Genomic DNA, 18,026 nt, shown 5'->3' with positions numbered 1-18,026 from the left:
CTATTCTCCTTGTAGGTACTTTCAGATGGGCTTCAGGCTCCCCTGAGCCTCCCCGTTGTTAAGCTGAATAGACAGGTGCCGGATTACAGATGAGGTCTTCCCAGTGGTCGCATCATACACAGAACAGAACACTGTGCAAACAGCATTGTGACATCCCTTCCAACCCATTCCCAGCAAGAAGGTTTCACTTCTTTATACGGAAGCTACGTTAGAGGAAATAGCTTTGCTTTCAGTGGATACAGACTCTCTGTGAACTGTCTGTGGGTCCCGTGTGATCCTCTTAGGAGAATATTGTGCTGCCCTCTCTCAACAAATGGCTCAGTCACCTCGTCAGCACAAAAATGGTGACATGACCATTTTCATTTCCTTTCAAAATCATTCCGTTTCTCTCCGTTCCCTCACTTTTTAAATTAACCTCCCCCCACCTCTCTCACTCTCTGACTGATGGACAGACAGACACTTTTCGACTATGAGAGAAAAGGAACATAATTTTTATAAAAATGGGAATTGTTTCATATTCGGTTTTATTTTTGTCAGGAAAACAAGTTTTTTGGACAAAAACAAACATTTTCATTTTGGTCCAAAAGCCCTTTTTCAGTCAAAATTCGTTTAACAAAAAGTTCTCAACCCGCTCTCCTTAAAATATTTCTTGACATTTAGGACAGCGTTTGGCTGGCAAAGTATAAACCCATTACGCCCTTAAGCCATCCTCAGACTTCACAGCCTAAACATGTAAGTAGTTAAACAGAGGATAGCCCATACAGTGTTGGAGTAGAAGGGAATTACATGCAGAAAACAAGCCATCGGTACCTGTCTGTGACCTAGATGTGGATTTTCCAACTCAGCCTCTACACCTAGATGGAGCTTTAGTTCCGCTGGGTTCGTCTACACTTCAGCTGGTGCTGGCAGCGGCTGTACGGTTCTTACTAGATTTCGGCACAAGTTCCCTTCAAGGGTCTCTGGATGCGTCTTTGAGGGCAAGTCAGGCGACAAATTTTCATATTTAGTAACAGGTGGCCAATCAAGTTGAACCACTTCTCTCTTTAGCTATCATCCTTTTTACAGTGAGAGAGAAACACAGGCTGACTCATGTAGTTTCATTCTTTGCAACAGGATACAGTCAACTCCCGATTATCTGAATAGCCTGGGTGGGACATGGATTTTATTCAGTTTATTGGGAGTTTGGATAAGCCAGAGGGCAGGAGCCGTTCAGTAACAGGGTGGCCTCCCACATGTCTGGAGCGGGTCATCGTCCTCCTTCTATTCCTGGCTGGGGGGTCTCTGCTCTCTTATCTGGACCTCCACATTGTCCAAATCCCTTCCTGGTCCCCAAGCATGAGATACATGAGATCATGCTGCAGAGGACAGGTGTTTCATGCTGGGGGTCAAGGAAGGGACTCAGATAATGCAGAGGTTTGGATAACAGGGTTTCAGAGAAACAGGAATACACCGTATATCTCTTCTTGTGGGATTTTAACTTCAGGATCAATCACGGGTTACGGACGTTCCTAGATTCTTCCTTTCAGAACTTTGCAGATGGGAGAAGGTTGGCTAACTGCCATAATTTGTCAGCTAGGGTTCTCCACACAAACTTCCTGAGGTTTTCTCTTGGGGGTCGTGTCCATCACCCAAGAAACACCAGACTGACATTTCTAATTCCTATTTTCCCTCTTTACACAGGTGTCCATTTTGGAGCTTTCTGACCTTTCAGGCTTTTAAACCTAGTGCATATCAATCATGTAGGATCTGTGACGGGTTCCTCCCCTTAGGGTGCCACCTGGAACTGGGGTACCACTGAGCCTCCCTGACCCACCTGCCTGGGCTCCCTTCTACACCGTATTGCTGGGACAACTTGCAAAGCCCTCTCCAGTCTCCAGCCTGCAGCTGCAATTACATGCAGACGCTCTGACCAGCCCCTGCATGAGAAGGCTACAGCTAGGGCATCTCCCAATTCCAAAGGCACACACTCCCTTTGGAGTATAAACGCAAAAATTATCCTGTCTTGCACTGTACAAGGAAATGTACAGCATAAGCTCATGAAATTCACCCCCTCCCTCAATGTGGAGAGGAATATGCAACTGCTTTCTGCCCCAAGTTATGACTCCCACACACAGGTTTTAGATAAAGCAAAAGCAAGTTTAACAACTGCAAAAGATTTTAAGTGATTATAGGGGACGGCAAACAGATCGAAGCAGATTTCCCAGCAAATAAACAAAAAATACAAACTAAGCTTAATACACTAAATAGTTTGGAGATGAATTGCAAATTATCACCCTAAGAGATGATACAAACAGGCTGCAGATTCTTAAGGGGCCAGCTGCACTTCCTTGCAGCTTGCAATTCCCAGGTGTTCCATTCACAGGCTAAAAAGCCCTTTTGCCTGGGTCCAGCACTTCCCCCGGTTCAGTCTTTGTTCCTCAGGTGTTTCCAGGAGTCTCCATGGGTGAGGGAGTCAGTGAAGAACCTTGATGATGTCACTCCCCTGCCTTATATTGCTTTTGCATATGGTGGGAATCTTTCGTTTCAAAGCTTGGTTCCCACGCCAGTCAGTGGAAAAAGACTGACATCCCAAGATGGACTCCAGCACCAGGTGACCTGGTCACATGTCCCTGTAGGGTCACAGCAGCCATTACTTGGAGGCTGTCTGTAGCGTCCTCAGGAAGGCTCCCCAGGTGGGAGATAAGCTTCTCCTAAGACCTATTGTTCTCCTAATGTGCCATTGCACTGAATAGGCCCTTCCCCACTGAATATCAAGAGTGAAAACAGCTTGTCTAGTGGGCATTCCCCAGGTGAAAACACATTTCAAATACAGATACATAGAAATATTTCTAACTTCAGAGACAGACATGATACATGCATTCAAGTAGGATAAACATATTCAGCAAACCATAACCTTTCCAATGACACCTCACATGACTTATCTTGCATAAAATACATTATGATTATGTCATACTCATATAATAATATCACTGGGAAGAATATGGGGTGAAGTGTCACAGGATCCTTTGCTGAGCTATTGGCCGATGGATCCGCCCCAGAACAGGGGAAAGTTGAACAGCAGGATGCAGTCCCTGGATGCATCTCCGCTACTGGCATCTTGGCTGACTTTACCTTTCAGCCATGCTGTTAATATCACTTGGGTCTGTGGGTCTGTGGGAAGGGTCCTGCATTGTGGGTAGATAGCCTGGTATCACAGCCTTGTGGGAAATTTTCACAGTGAACTCATAGATTCCTAGATTCCAAGGACAGAAGGAACCTTGTGATCGTCTAGTCAGGTCAGAGAACTTCCCCAAAATCATTCCGAGAGCGGAGCTTTCAGAAAAACATGTCATCTTGGTTTTTAAAAATGCCAGTGATGCAGAACCCACCACGACTCTTGGTAAATTGTTCTAGTGGTTAATCTCCTGTTAAAAATTTACACCTTATTTCCAGTCTGAATTTGTCTCGTTTCAACTTCCAGCCATTGGATCGTGTTAGACCTTTCCTCTGCTAGTCTGAAGAGCCTGTTATTAAACAGAGATACTGACAGACTGGGATCAAGTCACCCCTTAACCGTCTCTTTGTTCAGATGGGTAGACTGATCTCTTTGAGTCTATCACTCGAAGGCAGGTTTTCTAATCCTTCAATCATTCTTGTGGCTTTTCTCTGATCCCTCTCCAATTTATCAACATCCTTCTTGAATTGTGGGCACCAGAACTGGACACAGGATTCCCACAGCGGTTGCACCAGGGCCAAATACAGAGAGAAAATAACCTCTCTCCTCCTGCTTGATAATCCCCTCTTTATGCATTCCCAGGATCACATTAGCCTTTTTGGCTACGGCATCACACTGGGAGCTCACGTTCAGCTGATTATTCACCACAACCCCACAAATGTTTTTCCGAGACACCGCCCTGCTGGATTGAGTCCCCCAGCCTGTAAGTAGGGCCTGCATTCTTTGGTCCTAGATGTATATGAGACATACCCAGGGTACAATCTGAACTGCTCCCTGCAGTACCCCACTAGGAACACACCCGCTCAGCAGGTTTCCTGTTTACAATTACATTCCGAGACCTATCAATTAGCCAGTTTTTAATCCATTTATGGTGGGCCAAGTTCATGTTGCATCATTCTAGCTTTTTAATCCAAATGGCGTTTGGTGCAAGTCAAATGCCTTACAGAAGCATGCGTTTATTCTGTCAACACAATGACCTTTATCACCCCACCTTGTCATCTCATCACAAAAAGATATCAAGTTTGTTTCCTAAATTAGTACTGTGAGGTACTCTCTGCTGACAGAGAATTGTTGGCACTTGGGGTCAAAGGTCCAGAATTCCTTCTGATATAACCCATAATCCACCCTTTCCTCGCGCCAAAGCAAATATCCCGCTCTATGCAGGAGTGAGGAACAGAGCAAAGCCGCACGCTTCTTCCCCCAACACATCACTACCAGCGTTAAGGTTGCCTCAGGCTGTTTCAGACCATTCCTGAACACTGGATGCCCCTGGATTTAAATCTCTGAACTCCAGGAACTGCAGAGTTGAGGCAAAGCAAAACTAATCTTCTAAAATCCAGGAATTAAGGCTTTACGGCAAAGCAAACTTACCCCTCTGAAAACCTGGCCGAAGCTGACCCCTCAGCCCTACTGCAGACTCCGTCATCTAGGACCCTTCCTGGATTCCTCCCTGATGCTGAGCTCTTGCATACCAGCACCTGCAAGTTGCGCTGTCAATCATCTCCGGCTGCCTACGAGCCGTCACCCATCCTGGCCGATGATGACTTAGCTTTGGTTATTTACGCCATCGCCTCTCCCCTGGGCTGCAGCAATGTGTCACCCCAAGGCTCCGCCACTCAGAAAACTTCAGCTGTTCCATAATGCAGCAGGGCATCTCCGTGAGCGTATCACCCAGCCCTGCACTTCCCACACCAACTTCCCATGGAATAACTGTGATGCTGGTTTGGGGTTTCCCGGGGTGTCCACGGGTAATCACCACCCTCTGCTGCCAGCAGGATGGAGCCCTGTCTGTGCCCACCAGGGGATACTCTTGCTTTCCACTGGCAACTTGCAGACCCAGTGTGGCACGCTGAGCCTCAAAGCAACACCCTGGCACCCCCATAATCACCATGGTCAGATAATTATGATGTTTTGTACAAAGTCTGCCTTGTGAGGTATCACTTTAAAAGTCTTGATCTGTTGAACATTAATACCCGGTTGGACTGTGTGTGCTGTCTCTGGATGGGAAGTTATGAAGTTTTGCTCTGTGTGCGTGACTGAAATATGTTGAGAGGTTGGGAACACCCACAACCAGCCTTTCAGGTGCAACAGCAGAGCAGCCAGACATGCTGATGGCCCATTAAAGGAATCCACACTCCCAAGGATTATCCCAGGATCCGTATACAATGGAGACTTCTCAGAGAGAGCACGCAGACAATGGAGGCTGCTTGACTCATGTCATAGCAAAGGCTCTTTCCAGCAAGCTGGAAGAAGCTATAAAAGTGGGGAAGTGACATCATCACTTGGCCTCACTCTCCTCCCCGCCCCCACCCCCAACTGAACACCTGGAAACACGCTTGGAGAACAAAGACTGAACTGGGGAGGTGGGCCCAGGCTGGACCGGAAAATCCCAGCCTGTGTAGTAAGGAACGAGACCATCAGGGTGAGACACGGCTTGATTCAAATCCTGTCTAGTTTATAGAACTCAGATCGGGATTTTACTTTTATTTCTTAGGAAACCAATTTTGATCTTATTACTTATAATCAATTTTATTATTTTTATTTATTATTACTTTGATCAATTTTGACACTTATTACTTATAATCACTTCAAACCTGTCTTTCTGGAGTTAATAAACAGGTTTTATATTTTACCTAAACCAGTGGGATTTGCTTGTAGTGCCTGGGAAATCTGCTCAGGAACAAGAGCTGGTGCATGCCCTCTCCGCACTGAGGGAGGGGTGGACTGGGTTATAAACTTACACTGGTCAGGCTTCTGAGCAGGGCAAGATGGTACAGCCCTGGGATTGTAGACTGGGGGCGGGAATTGGCTGGAGCATCTTTATTGTTAGTTCATGAGTGAACGGGGAGAAGTATTCATGTAACTCAGCAGGGTGGGTCCTTGCCTGTGGACGTCTGTGTGAGTGCGGTATGTGGCAGAGGTTTGTGGCTTAGCAAGAGCAACACAGGGTGAGAGAAAGCCCTGGTTCAAGGGACTCAGCAATACCCCAGTTCCAGGTTACATTCAAGGGACCCTATCACACCAGGTGCTCTGCAAACCCCTCTGTATCTCACTGCAGGCTGGCAACTTACATGCCTGATCCCATTACAGTCCAGGGCCCAGTCACCTGCCTTCAGCACACCCACAATGCACGCCGATCTGCTGCCTCCATGGAAACAGAGCTCCCCTGCTCCACTTCAGTTCCAGGATCGCCTGCACACCTCGCCCTCAGGCAGGTTTTGTGAGGACCTGGGGACTAGAACCCAGGTCTGCAGAGTCCAGGGCAGCTGACATTCCCACAGTGCCACTGGGGGCCAGGCTGAGGCACAGCCAGGGAGCACTGTGGGGAGTAGGCGTCACAGGAAGTACCGCCCACAAGATCCAGCATGACAGTACCCTGCAGCCCTCTGATTGGTCAGCTGCCCCTACTTAACCTCCAGGGGTTGCCCCAGGAAATTGGCCGGGCAACCCCAGACCTTGGCCTGCTGCAGCGCCAGACTCTGCTTTGTCTCCCGATCTCTGGTCTCCGACTCCAGCCTGACTGTGACCTGGACTCTTGTCTATGGGACCTGGCCTTGTGATTCCTCCAACTCCTGCCTGGAGACGCCCGTCCCTGGTGGGCAGGCCTTGGCCCCGTTGTGACAGCTAGGCCGGACCACCTACGCCCCTGTCAGGGTTCCCCCCCACACTCTGAACTCTGTGGTACAGATGTGGGGACCTGCATGAAAGACCCCATAAGCTTATTTCTACGATCTTAGGTTAAAACTTCCCCAAGGCACAAATTACTTTCCTTGTTCTTGGTCAGTATTGCTGCCACCGACACGTGATTTACACAAAAATTCAGGGAAGGGTCACTTGGAATCGCTATCCCCCCAAAATATCCCCCCCTTTCCTGGGGAGACTTGAGAATACTATACCAACCAATTGCTTTAGCAATGTGAGCACAGACCAGACCCTTTGTCTTCAGGACACTGAAATCAATCAGATTCTTAAAAGAAGAACTTTATTTATAAAGAAAAAAAATAAAGGAATCACACCTGCAACATCAGAATGAAAGGTAACTTTACAGGGTAATAAAAAGACTTAAAATACAGAGGACTCCCCGCTGGGCTCAGCTTCACAGTTATAAAAAAACCAGGAATAAAAGTAGCTCTGTAGCATAGGAAAATTCACAAGCTAAAACAAAAGATAACCTAACGCATTTCCTTGCCCTACTTACAATTTCTGTGGATTTAGATGGATTATTCCAGGTATATTTTCAGGAGATGTTGTACCTTCTCCCTGTGTCCAGAGAGGGAACAACAACAACAAACAAATCCTCCCCCAGATTTGAAAGTATTTTCTTTTCTTATTGGTCCTTCTGGTCAGGTGCCAACTAGGTTATTTGAACTACTTAACCCCTTACAGGTAAGGCAATCCAGTACAGTTGCCAAGGATACATAAAGTTTGCTACCCTTCCCCCTATTTATGACAGCCCCCCCATCCCTCCCAGGTTTACAGTCAAACTCTCCCGCTGGTTGGTTCTCACAGCACTTGTCCAGTCCAGAGAGCTGGGATCCCCTGTTCCCCCTGCTGGCAAAGTCACTCCTCTGTAATGGGCCATTTCTTCTGCTCTTCTCCAGTCACAAGCTCCTGTCTGCGAGCCCAGGGCCCCCCTCTCCTGAGCATTCCCTTGGGGTTGGTTTGTCTCTGTAGATGGCCAGCCTGCATCTTGTCAAGCCAGCAAGCAGAGGCTGCCTCCACGGATGTGCATTGTTCTCACGTTGACCAGGTCAGCTCCCAGCCTCACGTTTGACTCCCAGAAGATTCAGAACTCAATATCCTACTGGGGACCTGGCTCTAAAACCGTTACTCATACAACCATCTGGCAATAGCCGTGACAAGCGACTGGTTCCCACCATTCGGCAGAACCCGCACACGACCCCCTTAGGTGAAATATTAAGAAGATGGTGGGACATAGGGGCCCTATGCCCACCTGGCCATGTCTGAGCTACAATATTGAATCAAGTTCATGGTCTCAGCCTGATCTTCAAGGCACTTCATACCCTGGGCCCACCATGTCTAAAAGAGCTGAGAGATCCAGGAGGAAGACCATGGTTGCCTTGAAGGCCCAGTAGAGTTCTCTACAATAATGGTGAAGTTCACCGGTGTCGATTTCCTTTAGCTTCGGAAGGTTTTATAGCCCTCCCTTGGAATAAATTATGATGCCTGTTTCTTGCAGAGCGCTTTCTCTCAGTAGAGCTCAAACCCCTCACGATCTTTCAATGCATTATTATCTTTATTATACAGATGGGAAACTGAGGCACAGAGTAACGAAGTGACTTGGCCAAGGTCACAGAAGAAGTCCATGGTAGAGCAGGAAACCCACGTCTTCCTGTGCCCTCTCCCCTGGACCCACTTTCCCGCTCAGAGGGGCGGCTGAAGATCAATCCCCCAGGACGGCATCACCGGACTGCTGTTGTAGGAAATAAGCCAGGCGCCCATGGTCACCCCCAGCGGGTGATCTCGGGACATGACCATCGACGGGGCATTTCCAAGCACTTCGTGTTGCAGCGGAGTGGCCCTGCAACATCGAAGGAAGGCAGAGCAAGAACCGAGGGCTGGAAGTTAAAGCCAGACAAACTCCCATTGGAAATGAGGCACTGGATTTCTCACAGCGCAGGTCATTCACCCGCGGGACCAGCTCCTCGAGAAATCCGTGATTTCTCCATCTCTTCTGGCTTCCGAGCCAGACTGAACGCCTTTCCGGGAGATGATTTAGTCCAACAGGAGATATCCGACCCAATGCAGGGGGAAGTGGGCGGCATTCTCCAGCTGGGTGGCACAGCAGGTCAGACAAGAGGATCTAAAGGTCCCTTCTTAGAATCTGGGGGCGAAGGCTCCCCGCTCTGGGGAGGCTTGTGGGAAACATGTCTGTGCCACGCGGCAGACCCGTCACCCCATTCCTCAGCCCTAGATTGGGGTGGGGGGCACTGATCAGATCAGGGGTGTGTCCTCAGACAGATCCTCAGTGCCGTCCTCCTCCTCCCTCCTGCCGACAGCAGCCTTGGCCCTCTGCCTATCCTTCTGGGCGATGTTCCCACCAACTCCCCCGCCCACGCCCCCGCCCACGACAACCCCGGCCACGGCACCCACGCCAGCACCAAGGGCTGCTGCCTCAGCCATGCCGAGAGCAGCGGCAGCGATCCCGATGCCGGCAGCGCCGCCCACCGGGGCCAGCACCAGCGCCCCCGCGCCCACGCCCGCCGCGATGACGAATTTCTTGAAGCGCTTCCCGTAGCTCTGCAGGAAGGTCTCGGCCTCCCCTGTCAACTCCTCCTCCAGCTCCGTCAGCTGGGCCGCTTTCTCCGGCGCCGGCTCCCGCATGTCCGTCTGGCACCGCCAGAGCAACTGCCCGCGCCGCTCCGCGAACAGCTCCGCCATCTTGCCCGGCCGCACCTTCAGGCAGGAGATCAGGGTCCGGGAGTCGCCGTCCTGCGCCCGCCGGGAGAGGAGACGGCCAAGAGCGTTAGAAGGGACAAGTGCTGCACGGACCCTGCTCCCCCAGCTGAGATGGGGGGCCCCCTCGCGCAAGGCACGGTACAGACCTGGACTGAGATGGGGGCCCCCTCGCGCCAGGTGAGGGACACGAACCCAAAAAGCTCACAGGCAAACACTCGCCAAGGCAGGATCATTCTCCCCCTTTGATAGATGGGGAAACTGAAGCCCAGAGAGACTCACTGACTCACCCAGGGGAATCTGTGGCAGCACCGTGGACAAAACCCAGGAGTTCCGACTCCGGGTCCAGCCCATTCACCACCTGGGCCATGACACCTCCACTACTGCAGCTGGCCACAGGGCAAACTTATTCCCCCCACCCCCAACCCCGGTGCAGGAGTTTGAGCCTCCCATCTCTATAGTCATCCTGGAAGCTGGAGATATGAGGTCCCCTCTCCTACATGAAGCCAACAGCCAGTGGGGTTGGCCAAGACGGTTCTCTGGAGTTCCCCTGGCTGGGGCACAGGGGCCCCCGCCGCACAGACTCACCTTCTCCTTCAGAAACACAGCGTGGTCTGCACTGGCCCTGTCCAGGACTCTCTGGTTGTGGAAGGTGATGGCCATCTGCAGAGGGAGGACAAGGCCGGGGTGAGCCGCAAGTTTATGGGGCCCTGTCTCCACCTAGCAACTGCAGCAACCTCATGTAACAGAGCGATGCCACTAGCCAGTGTGAAACTACAACTCCCATGAGCCACCATGGCAGCTCAGCCTGAAGCCAGGCACCCAAACTACAAGCCCCATGATGCTCCACAGCCAGGGACTCCCATGATGCACCATCTCCCTCCTCTATAGTGCATCATGGGAGCTGCAGTCTGACCAGAGAGCTGATTTATGGAGAGAAAAGGGAGCATGCAGAGCCAAACTATAATTCCCATTAGACACCAGATCAAAGTATTTCAGCTTTTGATATTTCGCTGGAAACTCAAATTTCTCTGCATGGGGAAAAAAAACAAACATTTTTCAACAAGTGTCAACACACTCCTGAGATGAAGCCACCTCTGGGGAGCAGCATATGGGAACAGCCACACACAACACTGCATAGGGATGGGCTCACCCAGTGCTGAGATGCAGCCACTTCTGGGGTTGGGGGGCGGGGAGCAGCTGGGGAATAGCCTCCCAGCAACACGACACGGAGATGGCTTGCCCGACATGAGATGCAGCCACCTTTCGGTGAGGCAGCAGAAAAAGACGAAAGTAGGCTACAGTTTTACATCGGAAGTGAATTCAGGAGGAGGGACACACCCCTTGATCAGGTCAGAGGCAGAAACAGGCAGAGAAGGTACCTGAGCGGGAGAGGAGAAGCCGAAGCAACGTTTCTTCATCAGATCAGAGAATTTCTGCAAAGAAAGCACAAGAAATCACAATACAGACTCCACAGGGCTTAGAAAAGTGGGAACATGGGGATGGCTCGCCCGGCGCTGAGATGCAGCCACCTCTGGGGCAGGGCAGCTGGGGAACGGACATAAGACAACAGTGGGAATCAGTTTGGCGGGGGAAATGAAGAACTTCCCTGGATGATTTAGGAAGGCTCAGTAGAATCATCCAAGCTGGGATTCTGCTAGGCTATAAATACAACCCTCATTCTTAATTAACAAAAGTTCAGCAAAAAGGGCGAAGCCCCCACCCCGCTCCCCTCAGCACAGCGCCCCCTAGTGCCACCATGAGGTACTGGGGCCAGCGCTGACTGCCAGGGGAGAGCGTCAATTACTGAGACCCCATGCCCAGCTGGCCAATCCCCACCTTTATCTTGGCAGCGAGCTGTGACCCGGTCACCAGCGCCCCGTGCCGGTTCCTCCAGATGTGTTGACCGGCTGAGGCCACCAGGCCGGTGACGTAGTCCCTCAGGCTGTCCCGGAAATCCTCATCCATGTCTGCAAAGGGGAGGGACATGGCAATGAACCCAGAGCCGGAGCGTCCCCCCACGGCCCGTTCCCCGGCAGAGACGGAGACGCCCCGTCGTGCAGGCTCAGAGCCGCTGTCCAGGGTCCGTTACCTCTCAGGCATCCCTGGCTTCCAGTCATGATCCACTTGCCAGGGAAGGGCATCAGGTAACAGCGGGTTTTGCTTCTGGTCAGCGCTTCCAAGGCCTTCGGGTGTTTGCAAGACGCCGCCAGCATCTGCCAGAGCCAGGGGAATTAGCAAAGTGAGACATCAATGGAGGGAAATACTCCGGGACCCATTCCCTGCTCCCCTGAGCCAGCCAGGCCCTTGCCCTGGGGCCGGATCAGAGCCAGCACCCCGCAGAGGGCAAAGGCCCCGTGTCAAGCCCCACACTCACCTGTCGGACGTCTCTCAGATGCTCCTTCCCACCGTCCGTTCCAAGGACCAAGGAGTTGCTCCAATCCCGCACCAGCAGGTCTAGCTGCTGCAGGGGAGACAGGACAATCTCAGGAGGGGAAGGCTGAACCCCTCGGGTGTGGGGCAGGAAGTGGCTGGGGCAGGAGCATCCCATGCAGTGGGGCGAGGAGATTGCATGGGGCAGGGTGGGGGGATGGGGGGGGAAAGTCGTCTCACCTGAATGGACTCCAGCCCGTATTCCTTTCCCACCTCCTCGGCCACGTGCAGAAACATCTGCAGAGCAGAGGGAACAGGTTGCTGAGATCCCTGGGGCAGGGAGACAGCGTGTGCCCTGGTGGCAGCTGGGGGTGGAAATCCTACCAACAAACACCCCCCTGCCACCCACCCACCCACCCACAAAGCAGCCCCTCCAGCTTGGTCTGGGTCTGTTCCCCGGGGTCCCAGGGCTTTCCCCCTCTGCTGCAGAGACACCTAGTGGCCAAAGAGCAGAACTGCAAGTCAAGGTTCCCCTCCCCCCTGCCCCATGCCAGGGGCTCTCTTTGCCCCCGTGCCCACCGACGGTAGGAGCAGAATAGACCAAGATGCCAAATATTGAGACTTCTCAGAGTCCTGGCAACACCCGTGTTCTCAGTCAGGATGGAGCTCGGGCAGGGGCGAATTCCAGACCCTGCTGAATTCGGCCCCAGGACTCCTGGGTTCTCTCCCCAGCTCTGGGAGGGGAGTGGGGTCTAGTGGTTAAAACAGCAGGGGGAGGGCAGGCTGGAAGCCAGGACTCCTGGGTTCTAACTCTGGCTGTTCCACAGACTCCCCATGTGACCTCAGGTAAGTCATTGATTCTCTCTGGGCCTCAGTTTCCCCAGCTGCAGAATGGGCAGACTACCCCATTGGGGCTCTAGGAGAATGGCACCACGTCCTGCCCTCCTCCCGCTTCACCTCCAGATACTCTAGATCGGGGTCCTTTAGCTGGCTGGAAACATTCAGGATCTGCAAGTCATCAGAGAGGACAGGGTTAGAGACAGAAACCAGCACGACCCTCTCCCCGCAGCACAGCGCCCCCTAGTGCCAACCTGGGGCATTGGGGCCGGCCCTGGCTGCAATGGGAGAGCGCCCCCTGCTGAGCCCTGCCCCGCTCCCTGCGGCACAGCGCCCCCTACTGCCTACCTGGTAGGAGCCAAGCAGCATGGAGAGGGCGGAGAGTTTCACGCTGGTCTCCGTGTCTCTGGCAATGTTCATGGAGCCCTCGGTGTCGACCAGCAGCACGGCCACCTGGGGGGGGAGCCACAGGCCAGTGTCTCATGCCAGCTCCCCACTCTGCCCCCCACATGCCCCAGCACCCAGTGAGACCCAGCCCCTGGGGGGCACTGTGTTCCCTGCCTCCCATCCCAGGCCCCGGTCTCTGAGCCCACCCAGCCTCTGTCTGCTCTGCTCCCCCAAGTAGACATCTGCTGCGGTCACTCATCCCCCCACCCCATTTCCTCACCCCTCTTCCCACTCACCTGGCCTCCCTTGGAGGGGACCCAGAAGGGCTGACTCCACGCCCACACCCCCTTGGTGACTCTGTGGGCACCAACTCGCCACTCGAACCCCTCCAGGGGCTCCTCCTCCCGGCCCATCCAGGATCCATCCTTCACATCCTGGCGGGGGGGGGGAAGAAGAAGACATGGGGGGCGGGGCAATTAGTGCAGGGGGTCGGGGGACTGTGGGTATTTTATTAGCAGGCAAGTAGCATGGGGACCAGCGCACTGGAAAGATGATGGACAGGCAGACTCAGGCTGACACAGACACACAGACAAGGGTCTAGACGGTCTAGTGGGTTAGAGCTGGGGGGCTGGGAGCCAGGACTCCTGGGTTCTGTCCCCAATTCTGGCATGGGAAGTAGGAGTCTAGTGAGTTAGAGCAGGGGGGGCAGGAGCCAGGACTCCTGGGTTCTGTCCCCAATTCTGGCACGGGAAGTGTGGGTCTAGTGAGTTAGAGCGGGGGGGGCGGGAGCCAGGACTCCTGGGTTATCTCCTTGGTCCTGGGAGGGGATCAGGGCTGCACTCACCAGGCTCTGGAGACGACGCAGCAGGTAGTTCAGCAGGAAGGATTTGCCCCGGCGCTGCTCCCCGATGATGGACACCAGGCAGACGGGGGCATCCCCCACCCCACCCTGCTCCAGGCAGTGGCTCAGGGCCTCCTCGTCCAAGGTCAGGCCCCCTTTCTCATCCACACACACCAATTGCACCGGGCGCCCCGCCTCTGGCCGAGCCCCCGGCCCCGGCTGCAGGGACAGAGCAGGATCAGAGCTGGGACCCCACCCCTGAGCTGGTGAGTCCCTTCTCCCCCGGATCAGAGCCCCATTCCCACCCCCTGGACCAGCCAGTCCCACCATCCAAAACAGTGCCCTCTAGAGGGGAAAGGCCCCGTGTCCCATCCTCTCCCCCCCACTTCCAGCTAGTCCATGTCCCCTCACCGGGGCCCCCTGTCTGGAGTCACAGCCTGTTAGCTAGGGGTTTAATTTCTTATCAGCAGGTCTGAGCCCTGAGTGCCCAGCTCCCCCCTTAGCAGCCCAGGGACCTGACCGGTTGCTAAAGGCACACAGCAATCCCCTTAGCCGGCCTTCCCCCTGACCCCAGGGCCCCAGCGTGGAGATAGGGGACACCGTGCTGCAGGGAGCAAACATGCAGCTGTTCCCCCCCCCCCCGCCCCGCCCCAGAGGTGGCTGCATCTCTGGACCAGCCTCAGGAGGGCTGCACTCACCTCAGGGCTCGCTGTCCCTGTTGCTTTCAACGTCCCTTCACGTGGCAGGTCTCTGATTTTCTCCACCAGGCTTTTGAGACGTGTGTCTGGGGTCATCTGGTTCCTGGAGCAGGGAGCCCGGCACTCGGGGCACTGGTACCCCCAAGCCGAGACCCCACTCCAGTGAGCCGCGAGGCAGCCCCGGCAGAAGTTGTGGCCACACTCAATGGAGACGGGGTCCTCCAAGACGTCCAGGCAGATGGAGCAGGTGACGTCCTCCTGGAGTCGCTCCACCATCCCCTCTGGAGCTGGCTTCGAGGAGGGGGGTGGGATCGGCCTGGGAGACACACAGCAGGGGGCCTGTGAGCCAGGACTCCTGGGTTCTATCCCAGCTGCGGGGGCAGGGGGCAGGGGATTGGGGTCGAGTGAGGGGGGGGCTCTGAGCCAGGATTCGTGGACTCTAGCCCCAGCTCTGGAATGGGTTACACCTGAATTGGGTGGGACTGGAGCACTTACCCTTTCTTATTTGCATTTCCCATAATGCAGCGGGTGACAGGCTGGGCTTTGGTTGACCAATCTCCCCTCCTCCTGGGCTGGGACTAAAGCCAAACTCTGTTGGAGAACTGAAACAACAGGACACCAATGGATTAACCCCCTCACACCCACTGAGCTCAAACAGAAGGGTTGGCAGAGGGGGAAACTGAGGCACAGAGCAGGGTTGGGACACTCCAGGTCCTAATCCCAATTCTTGAGTGCTGAGTTCCCCAGGGCTCTCCTTGTGTACTGGGGACACCCCCCGTCCCCACTAGCACCCCAAGAAATGAGCAAACTCTCTTTAGCCAGCACCTCATGCCACAGCCCCACTGCACCCAGAACCCAGGGGGTCCAGCTCCCCTCCCCATTCTAACCCACTCCTTCCTCCAAGCGATGGAGAGAGAACCCAGGAGTCCAGGCTCCCAGCCTCCCTGCTCGAACCCACGAGACCCACTCCCCTCCCAGAGCTGGAGAAAGAACTCAGGAGTCTGAGCTCCCAGCCTCCCCTGGTTCTAATCCCTAGACCCCACTCCCCTGCCAGAGCTGGGGAGAGAACCCAGGAGTCCGGGCTCCCTGGCATTAAACACCACTCATATCCGTCTCTGTTGCAAGAGGAAACCACGCGTCCCCAGCAGTCGCACATGGGGAGAGCCCGCTGCCATCTGCGCCCCCCTCCCCACCGGGCGCAAGAGCCCCGGGGGCAGCGGGATTTTCAGCCGCTCGGGACTTTTCAAGCAGCTCTCGGGCTTGGCGGCCGGGCGCGGCTCGCTGCGTGGGGACCCACGGGGCTGGGCTGGTGGGGCGGGGGCCGGGCCCCAGCGAGAGGCCGGGGGGTGGCCGGGGTTTGCCTTCAGTGCCCCCCAGCTGCTGCAAGTTTGAAACCAGCCACTCAAATCTCAGGGGGGTTGTCGGGGGACGTGGGGTGGGGGATAGACTGGAGGGGGCGATTCTGGCCCCCAGGGATGGTCGCTAGCCCCCCGTTACCTGTCCCACAGCTCGCTTCGCCTGTGTCCAAGATTTAATCCTAGGGAAATGAAAATAAAACCTTGGCTCATTTCTATTTCCTCCTGCCCGGCAGCCAGGCTCTGACCCCGAAGCAGATTGGCTCCCAGGACTGGGGGGGTTGTAGCCACAAGGGAGGATATGAATAGCCACTGGTACGTGGGGCTGGGGGGAAGGGAGCCAGAACTCCTGGGTTCTCTCCTTGGCTTTGGGAAGGAAGTGATGTCTAATGATTAGAGCAGGGGCCCCAGGGAGCCAGGGCTCCTGGGTTCTATCCCCAGTTCCAGGATGGGAGTGGGTAGGGGGGGTCTAGTGATTGGGGCGAGGAGCCAGGACTCTTGGGTTCTCTCCGTGCCTCTGGGAGGGAAGTGGGGTCTAGTGGTTAGAGCAGGACTCCTGGGTTCTGTCCCCAGCTCTGGGAGGGACAGGGGGCTAGTGGGTTTGGGGGAGGACCTAGCAGGGCTCAGTGTAGACATAAAACTCTTCTATGCACATTCCCTTCCTCTATGTCCGAGCACATTTTGAGAGCAGGTCGGACACACACCGGTCAGGGCTGATCTAGGTTTCCTTGGCCCTGCCTCAGTGCTGAACATGGGACTTGGTGCCCTCTCCAAGTCCCTTCCAGCACCATATTTCTCGGATTCTCTTGGAGACACTAAACAGCTTTGTCTCCCACTGGAAAGTTTTCATTCCAGCCCCCGGTTCCTTTCTGTGGTTCTTCTCTGCACCCGATTCCCCTCCAAGCCCTAGTTCACGGCAAAGTCCCAAGTCCCCAGGGAAAACCCAGGCCTAATGAGCATTTCCCCTGCTTTGGGAGGTGTTTGGCCAACTCCTTGCACCCCACTCCACACACAACACGGCTCCTCCGTTCTCCCCAGCATCCCACCCACACACGCGGCCTGGAGCCCAGGGCCACAACTTGCTGCAAAACTGTTTTATGTTTGATCACCAGTCGTGGGGGTGCAGCATCCCCCTTCAGAATCACGTGCAGGGGGTGCTGTGGAGCTGTAGAAGGGGCTACCCGGAAACCACCCCCCCCCACAGAGACTGCCCACCTCCCAGCGATCCAAGCCCAGCTGCCTGTGGTTTGGATGCCCCAGTCCTGCCCCCTAGAGGCATATTCAGAGCAGCTCCCTCCTCTCCGAGCGATGGGCTCAGGCTCTCTGCAGACTCAGGCCCATGGGCAGTCAGCGGTTGATCTCCACCCCTCTCTCTTCTGCATCTCTTACATCCCACGGGCAGGGGGGAGCAATGGAGGGAGCTGGGCAGGGATGCTGTGATAGGAGGTGGAGGAGGCAGGTCCCGGGGACAGTGCTGAAAAGGAGTAGGACGGGACTGACGGGACTGATGGCAATGGGGCTGGTGCTCCTGGTCGTGGTGACATAGGGGCTGTGGTTGGGTAGTGAGGGGTGCTTTTGCCGCCACCCACAGAGCCCACATGGCTACCTCCCAGGGTGGGCTGTCCACCACCAGCCTCCCCCCAGCTCACAGTCCAGTCCAGGAGCCAGGTCCTGTCTCAGGGTTACCCTAGAAGGTTCCCCAGCTGCCCCTCCCCAGAAGCAGCTGCATCTCAGTGCTGAGAGATTGCGATCATGCAGGGCCCCCTCACACCTTCCCCTCAACCCCTCAGCATCCATTAACCAGCCCCCTATAGCCCTAGGCACATGGGCCCCAGCATGGCCCCACCCACATGCTTTGGCCCCGCCCCTGGACTGTAGCCCCATCCGGTGACACACCCATGCCC

The 18,026-nt window shown here is 54.6% G+C and overlaps 1 protein-coding gene across 1 annotated transcript; it reads right to left on the bottom strand.

The window, feature by feature from the left end:
- Positions 1-9,169: 9,169 nt before the first annotated feature.
- LOC140912300 (RING finger protein 112) lies at positions 9,170-16,309 on the bottom strand. Its single transcript, XM_073346518.1, has 14 exons — positions 16,265-16,309; positions 15,263-15,369; positions 14,768-15,083; positions 14,073-14,288; positions 13,525-13,662; positions 13,190-13,294; positions 12,962-13,012; positions 12,245-12,301; positions 12,009-12,095; positions 11,724-11,847; positions 11,471-11,601; positions 11,014-11,067; positions 10,220-10,294; positions 9,170-9,667 (listed from the first exon to the last, which is right to left on the bottom strand). Exons 2-14 carry the CDS (start codon positions 15,283-15,285, stop codon positions 9,170-9,172), a joined length of 1,875 nt encoding a protein of 624 aa, XP_073202619.1. The 5' UTR covers positions 15,286-15,369; positions 16,265-16,309.
- Between the last annotated feature and the right edge of the window lie 1,717 nt (positions 16,310-18,026).

Source organism: Lepidochelys kempii, chromosome 6 (genome assembly GCF_965140285.1).
Source record: "Lepidochelys kempii isolate rLepKem1 chromosome 6, rLepKem1.hap1, whole genome shotgun sequence".
In the NCBI taxonomy this organism is placed as follows: Eukaryota; Metazoa; Chordata; order Testudines; family Cheloniidae; genus Lepidochelys; species Lepidochelys kempii.
Note: the sequence above shows the minus strand (reverse complement) of the source record. Positions and strands in the feature narration are given on the sequence as shown.

What these genes read in the sequence shown, in the direction of transcription:
- LOC140912300 (XM_073346518.1), bottom strand. Translation starts at nt 15,285, where the DNA reads ATGGGAAATGCAAATAAGAAAGG. An exon ending in ACGGGCTGGAGTCCATTCAG is followed by an intron (nt 12,096 to 12,244) that starts GTGAGACGACTT and finishes TCTCCCCTGCAG; the next exon opens with CAGCTAGACCTGCTGGTGCG. An exon ending in AAGCCAGGGATGCCTGAGAG is followed by an intron (nt 11,602 to 11,723) that starts GTAACGGACCCT and finishes TCCCCTTTGCAG; the next exon opens with ACATGGATGAGGATTTCCGG.